This window comes from Morone saxatilis, unplaced genomic scaffold (genome assembly GCF_004916995.1).
Source record: "Morone saxatilis isolate NCDOM2014 unplaced genomic scaffold, NCSU_SB_2.0 Contig17, whole genome shotgun sequence".
NCBI classification, from domain to species: domain Eukaryota; kingdom Metazoa; phylum Chordata; class Actinopteri; family Moronidae; genus Morone; species Morone saxatilis.
In genome coordinates, this window is record NW_023339729.1 from 21,356,374 (window position 1) to 21,363,997 (window position 7,624).

At 44.6% G+C, this 7,624-nt stretch overlaps 2 protein-coding genes across 2 annotated transcripts in view; both read right to left on the reverse strand.

Moving 5' to 3' along the window:
• LOC118327555 (LIM and calponin homology domains-containing protein 1-like) overlaps positions 1-207 on the reverse strand; it is an 11,638-nt gene extending 11,431 nt beyond the window's left edge. The window contains exon 1 of the mRNA XM_035660962.1: positions 37-207. Within this exon, the coding sequence (XP_035516855.1) occupies positions 37-83 (47 nt within the window). The 5' untranslated portion in view covers positions 84-207. The remainder of the gene's footprint in view (positions 1-36) is intronic.
• A 2-nt stretch (positions 208-209) lies between these two features.
• Positions 210-6,397, reverse strand: LOC118326723. The gene is made up of 9 exons (XM_035659767.1): positions 6,369-6,397; positions 6,172-6,282; positions 5,589-5,716; positions 5,308-5,378; positions 3,746-3,947; positions 3,359-3,565; positions 2,592-2,900; positions 2,116-2,385; positions 210-258 (listed from the first exon to the last, which is right to left on the reverse strand). Exons 2-9 carry the CDS (start codon positions 6,178-6,180, stop codon positions 210-212), a joined length of 1,245 nt encoding a protein of 414 aa, XP_035515660.1. The 5' UTR covers positions 6,181-6,282; positions 6,369-6,397.
• Positions 6,398-7,624: the final 1,227 nt, after the last annotated feature.

Here is a 7,624-nt window from a genome sequence, read left to right on the forward strand (position 1 = left end):
CAGCCTACGTCGTCTCGTATTTGGCCTCGTGCGTACCTGCGTTCCCGCTCTGAAAGCTGGGAGCCCAGGCCAATGGTAGGCATGGCTACAGTTGCCTTGGAAAGGAGTCGTCTTAGCAACTCCGTCTCCTCCCCTTCACTTGACGTGACTGTGTCTATTGGCTGCTCGATCTCAGTCACGCCCCCAAAGGTCACAACTTTGCTGTGACCTCATTTTTCTCCCAGACAAGCCTGACAAACCAGGGGCGGGCTAGCCTCACTGTTAGATAGAATCTCACAAATGAAGACAGAAACACAACAAACACACAGAACAGCCAGCAAAAGAGAGAGAGAGCAGGGAGAAAGGAAAGAGGGTGGAAAAGAAATCATGAGCAACTAGACACGGAGAATCAGACTGTGAAGACAAAGGAAGGATGAGGTGGAAATTGTGAATCAGACAGGAAGTCTGGATGGACAGAAGAGAACAAAGCATGGGGTTGTGTATTTAAATCCCTTCACACATGTATATTCACACACACACACCAAGCATTTTATCCACTCTAGGTAGCCACATTTGGTCCTGGTAACTGCTGCTCCTCTGGGAACACAAAAAACTCTTTATCCTATCTAATGACATCAGCACAGAGAGAGGAAAACAAAGCCGAAGCAGTGCTCGCGGCCAACAGTCGCCTCTCTTTCGGTCACACACGCACGGTCTCATACACACCGGCCAATTCCCCGCACTGTTTCAATGCCTGTCAGAGGAGAGTGAAGAGGACTGAAGTGCACGATAGTGAGGAGAATAAACAAGCAGATGAGAACATGGGGAGCAACAGAGAAAATGAAAGAAGGGAAACTAAATCTAAGGAGATATATAGCTGCTTACAAAGGGATACAAGAGTCTTATGGGAGAAGAGCTAAAAGTGAATATTGACAAGTAGACGTGGAGGTATATTGACAAGTAGATATGTTGGTATCTTTAGAGGTTTTTAAAGAAGTATTTCTGATTGTGACACGAACTTAAAGACAGATATAATGTTAACTTTATTTCCTCTCAAGGATGCAAATGACTATTTAAATTATGAACCTGTTGATAATCTTTTTGATGCGATTAATCATTTAAAGTATAAAATGTGAGCTCAAGGAGACATCTTCAGATTGTTTGTTTTGTCTGACCAATAGTCAAAAACCCAAATATATTCTGTTTCTAATCATATGAAGCAAGCTCTCGTGTTTGAGCAGCTGGATCAGTGTTTGTTTTAACATGTTTGCTTATATATGACTTAAAGTAACTAACACGTGTTTGCTGTCTTGTCATGAGTTGTATTAGAAGATAAACACCACTGTTTCTGCACTAACTATGAAACTACAGATAGGAGCCGTTAAGTTCGCTCTGAACCTCTGAAGCTCAATAATTAACATACGTTTGTTTGTTTAAACAACAACTTCTTGTTTCACGGAGGGTTTATGTGCCAAACTGTTTCTTGACTGACCCCAGGAAATAGTTATAGCGATAGTTCGGCCCATAAAATGGAAAACTGTAATTTTGACATTGAATATTTTAGCTATACTCATTTGTGACTTTAGATATTTAAATATTCACTTATTATAAAACAAGTCTTTTATTTTATGATTTAACATATTTAGGATTTACCATCCAGTCCTTAAAGTCTTGAGCAAGTTACAATATTAACTTATATAGGTTTATACATTATTTAGCATTATCTATCTATCTATCTACACATATAAAGTCATGTTATTTTTATTTTACTGGTTTGTGTGCAACTGTTGGTGCAATGATATTGGGATTTTAAAAACACTGACAGAGACACTGTGTGCTTTCAAATAATGTGCACTTTGTAGTGGTTAAGTGAGGATTAAACTTGGTTGTTAGGGTTTAAAAAATATTTAGTGGACTCAATTTGGGTTGTAACTTTATATGAAAGTCTCTGCAGATCACTGACCCTCTTCTGCCTGCAATGATCTGCTTAGGACTGGAACTAAAACTAAGAAGCACACACACACACACACACACACACACACTGCACAGTCATTATAAACCACACACTTGACACACAGCAGCATTTAAGTGCTTTGTTCTGCACGTGTGCTGAATCAGAGTGTGTGTGTTGAGCACCTGGGTTCAGTCATCTTGAGTCTCTCCCACTTCTGCATGTCTGCCTGGCTCATGGAGGCAGAAACAAAGCTCATTGGTCCGTCCCTGTGGGGGAGGGGCCTACTCTGAGCCCGCCTCTGAGCCAGGTCATCCTTCTGCTTATTAGGCATCGCCTTAACCTTTCCCTCTTCCTCCTCTGCCTCCTCATCCTCCTCTTCCTCGTGGCGAGGGATGGAGTTTAGGAAGGGGTTGTCTCTGCGTGTAATGATGTCAGGGACTGCTTCCTTCTCACTGTCCAATCACAGAGCGAGTACAGTGGCATCACGCGGCATTTCAAGTGCGGCACACACACACACACACACACACACACACGCACGTCAAACCACAAGTGACAACAACACCCAAAGAAAGAAAGAGCAGGAAATGGGAGAGAATATTTAGCAGTGAGTTAGAGAAAATGGAAGAACTGCATCACACACAAACATTCACTGGCTAACCTGATCTCCTTCTCCTGCAGCGTTTGCTGCGACGCTCGTCTGATGCCTTCCCAGCGCTCTCGGTCTTTGTCGCTACATACAGGTGGAGGGACAAACTGATGCACCTTGGGAGCAACAGGGCCGCGACGAGCTCGTCTGGATGCCAGGTCATCTTTACGAACATCCGGGAGTTTCCGCACCTCTGCCTCCTCTTCCCCATCAGAGGAGCAGTCCCACGCAGATTTCTGAGAGCTCAAAAAGTCGTTCTCGCAGCGAAGGATGATGTTCGGGGGCTCTGTCCTCACTTCTGGTTCTTCCATTGTGGGAGGGCTGGGGTTGGAGACGGGACGGTGTGGCAAAAGTCATTTCAGAGATTCATTAAAAATCCATCAGTGCATCTTGTGAGTAGAAGTAGCGACGTGCAAAGTTCGGATTTCGACATGCGGCCGCAAATAATACTGGCAAGGTCCCGCGGATTAGTGATAGTTCACACTGTGCGCTTCAAAAACTCTTTACACACCAAACCACAGCTGACATGACATGAAATCAATCTCCCCATACTTAAAAACACAAAAACGGAGCAAGCAGTTAGTCAGATCTGTTGACCAACACACAAAACTTCATCATTAATAACCCTCATTGTTGCACAAAACCAAAAGTCAAACCACAGCACCAGTGTGAATGGAGCACCGGGAAAAACAAAATTACCATCATAACGATCCGTTAGTGAACACGACCAAAACCGTCAAACCACAACAGCAGCAGCGCTCATGCCCCTCCTCCCTGACCTGCTGTAACGAACAGCAGCAGGCAGAACTTTAATCCCAGCCTTCTCCAACATCTGCAGCCTCTTCTGCTCCACCACTTCCCGGGTCACCTTCTCCTCTTCATGCTTTAGTGTTTCCCCATTGTTCTCAGGCGCCCAAGTGACGGTCTTGTGGGTTTTGTGTTGCAGACCAGCTCTTCTGCTCTGCTCTGCAGTGGCTTGAAGGTGACTGGGGAACGGCGTGTAATGGCAGGGAGAGATTAGCTACGAGGAAGTTTGTGTGTCTCGTGTGATTTTTTACCTTTTTCCTTCTGCTCGGTTTTTGTATCATCAACTGCAGCACTTAGAAACGTGTGTATAAAATGTACAATATGCATCTGGATGATTTCGTGCACTGATTGGTCATTACCTCCGCTGTTCTCCCTCCTCTGTATGCGGTTTTCGCCGCGGAGTCGGGATGTAGGAACTGGCGTTGGTTCGGTTGGGAAGAAACTGGTTAAAAGGAACGGAGCTTCTCGATTCACTGCTGGCCGTCCGTCTGGCCAACATGTCATCCTTCCGCACATCTGGCCTCCTGCCGGGAGCGTCAGCCTCCGAGTCACTGCCTCGTCCTACGAACCAAAGAGTGACGGAGCATAAAAGAGAAAAGAGTGAAGGTTAGAAAGTATGTCAGGAACTATATTTAATCGGTCCTTGCGTAACGACCTCTGCAAACCGTGTAAAACTCTGAAGACACTGGCTCTACCAGTTAGTTTCATGTCAGTAAGGGTCATGTTCATTAAAAGGGACCAACATCTTAAGTTTCGAGACGCTTTAGCATTTGAGACGTAGTGAAATCAGTTCTGTATTCATGAGGCTGCCGTTCTACCGACATAATACATTTGAAAAGACTGACAGAGTAGTTTTGTGTATCTCAAACAATAACCTTTCCTATCCCACGATGTTGTTTTATTGGGAGAGTAATTGTGGTTTTTCCTTCCTACGTCTCCTAATAGTCATACAAGATTTTAAGGTTTTATGTCCCTTTAGAAGGATATTTTCCTTTTATTACATCCCATCTTATTTTCGCAGTTCCTGAAAGTGGAAAGTCAGACAGGCAAGAAACACGAGCGCTCAGATGCTCAGCCAGATGTTAAACAAACTCCTAGGTCAGTCAAATTTATTTGGAAGAGAACAAGAGATGAACTGTCATTTGCATCTTTTCTGATTGCCCGTTGTAGTTCAGTGTACGTAACAGAATAATATGATTCAAGTTGTAATGAGGAAGAATTACTCTTTAAATGTAACTGTAACACAATTATGGGCAGTAAGTGACAAACACTGATCATTTCTCGACAAGGTAATTGTCATAAATCTATAAAGTATTCTGCAAACAGACGCACAGACAGAATGGTACAAACGAGATTCCCTGTCCATCCGTTCTTGTTGGGTAATAAATATTAGTTGGTAAGGCTGCACACTTTGTCTGTGACCTCTAGGGAATGCAGGGAATGAATCTATTCCCGGCTCTGGAATAGTGTTTTTCTTGTCACCCTGCGGCACACATTTTAGACTGTCAACATAAAAGACACAAACAGGATGTCTGTGATACTCCCCTCAAACACACACAGACTGACATATGAAAGGCAGGATGTTAACCCCATTCTGTGTTTCCCAGGTCCAAATCTCTAGTGATTGCTACTTAGACCAACAGCTGGGTTTCACACACACACACACAGTGGCTGAGACGTTCAGCTGTTGTCCATGGCCTGCCAGACTGGCCAAAACATACCAAGGTTAAACCCCAACATGTTAGAGAACAGCAGTCAGACTATTTATGGATGAGTGGTTTTGTATCGCTGCTTAAAAGGAATAGTTCAACATTTTGGGCCATATGTTTATTTGTTTGCGTTCAGAGAGTTAGATGAGAATATCTATACCCATTCTAATGTTTGTATGCTAAGTATGGGGCTCCTATTTATCAGAACCAACCATCACTGTTGCCTCGATTCACCACATCAGGAGAAGGGCTGTGCTGCGAGCGGGAGCCAAAGGAGTCCAGACTGTCAAAAACAAAAGAAAACATTTTATTGTGAATGTGAAATCACACGTGTGGGCATTCGCTTCAACGATAACACAGGTTTTGTGTCAATGGGACCAGTTTTGAGGTTTTGAATTGGAGTTTCTGTATGTATGTATCGGTAACCTGAAACACAACGGCTGTGTGCAGCAGCGTATTCGGATATGTGCGTGTCCTGACAGATGTCTCTCACCTGTCGAGGGAGTTGTCCCGAGTGTGTCGGGGTGGAGAGAGAGACTCACTCCTCTCAGAGTCCCAACAGTCGTAGCCGCTGTCTCTAACGCTGCGCTTCTGTGGACTCTCCCCTCCTTCCTCACTCTCCTGCACAACACACACATGTGGGACACAACAACACATCATGCATCAGGAAAATATATGGAAAAGTGTATAAAGCATGTAAATAAATGCATGCAGAAGCTAATTTAAGAGACAATACACGGGTTGAGGGAGGAGAACTAAGTTTGCTCATTCTCTTGCATTAGAAACCTAAACAGCAAAAACACTTATTTGACTTCCAATAGATAAAATCTGCAGAGCCAATCTTATTTTCCAACTCACATCCTGTTTCTTTTTTCTGTCTCTCCCTGAAATAAGAGTAGCTGTGGTGTAACAACAACAAAAACGTGTTTGTCTCCTGTCTCGCGTGTCTCTCCTGCACCCCAACAAAGACAGGAAACTAACAAATCCATCCCCCGCGCCTCCTGCGTGCCGCTATCTGTCTTTCTGTCTCCTTCTCCTCCCCCCTCCCTGCTCTGTCCTCTTGACCGTTCACTCACCACCTTCATTTGAGCGAGAAGCCCTTCAAACTCCTTCAGGTTGAGAGTGGGACCGCTGTAGGAGGCGCAACCGCTGGCAGCCTTCCCGAGCCAGAACACTGTGTTCAGCACCTGAGAGACATCGATAGGAGGTTTATTGTATACTCATAAATTACTAAACACATAGAAGAAAGAAAGAAAGGGTAATAATTACTCACATTTTTAAGTTTGCGGTTGCAGTCAGAGTCCCTGAAGAGAGAGAGGTGTGTTACTGTCATGTGATACCAGATTAAAATGGATATGAACAGGAATAAATAAGCCACACACACACACACACACGGCTGATGTTTACTTTGAGTGTCGCTCGTATGAAGTGTCTTGTAGGTCCCCGGGTCAAAACAAGGCTGGGGAGCCCTTCAGGCCCAAGCTCCTCACAGCCGCAGGAAGACTGACAGGTTGTCCTACAAGACAGCAGGGACCACATGACAGTCAGAGCTTTGTCACTTTGGACGGAACGGCGCTGAATGTCACGCACTGGAGAGTCTTTGGCTTACCACCCAGGCGATGGGGTGGGCAGTCGGTTGAGTTCGTTCTTGACGCAGCCCTGGTTGATTGCACTCGAGCAGCCTGCGGGCTGCAGTTGTGGAGGAGGAGGAGGAGGAGCATTTATTAGAGTCTTTAGAGGAGTTTATGTATGTCGGTTGCTCTTCAGACAATGTCAAAAAAACCGAGGTGGGAGGCGGACGTCACGAGCTTTACTCGCATAATCAGATGCCGTTCTCCAAATCCGCTGCGGAAGTCCTTGTCTCCGATAGGCTCTTCCGGTGTGACAGCCTGGAGAACGAGGACGGGGAAGGAAGGAGAGACAGATTGTAGGAGAAGATGACTTGACGACTGACAGGTGGCAACTAACAATCGTGCGCAGATTGCTATTATCCAGAGCGCAGTTCTTCAAACTTGCAGTCGGAATACAAACATAGTGAGTCCTTACAACGATTACAAATCTGGAGAAAAGAGTCACATCCTGCGACCTGAGAGCAGAGAACACTTTTGTTTATTCGATAAATGTCTTAACATCGATTGAGTTTAAAAGATGAGTGTGTGTTCAATACTGCACCAGATTAAGTTTGATAGTTTAGGTCTGTCACCGGAATGACGGAGAATATAATATATATATATAGTTACAGTGGGTGCCCAATCCTTAACAGCGATCCCTTGTCCTCACTTCACCTAACATTAAACTGCACTGGCTACGTATTCAGACTGTGCTCAGTATCGGCAGGAAACCCCGCGGTGAGTGTTATCAGTCGGAATTGGGACAGAAAAAAGATTTGGATCTGACGGATTTGAGACTTTAAACTTGTGTAATGCAATACTCCAACAGAGCTAATGAGAAAAAAAGGCAGAAGGGAATTAAAGAGCAGCACAGAGGAGAGACAGACCGCGCGAGAAAGTCTACTCATGATAGAATTTA

What these genes read in the sequence shown, in the direction of transcription:
- LOC118326723 (XM_035659767.1), bottom strand. An exon ending in GAATCGAGGCAACAGTGATG is followed by an intron (nt 3,948 to 5,307) that starts GTTGGTTCTGAT and finishes TTTGGTTCGTAG; the next exon opens with GACGAGGCAGTGACTCGGAG. An exon ending in CTCAAGATGACTGAACCCAG is followed by an intron (nt 259 to 2,115) that starts GTGCTCAACACA and finishes TCTATCTAACAG; the next exon opens with TGAGGCTAGCCCGCCCCTGG.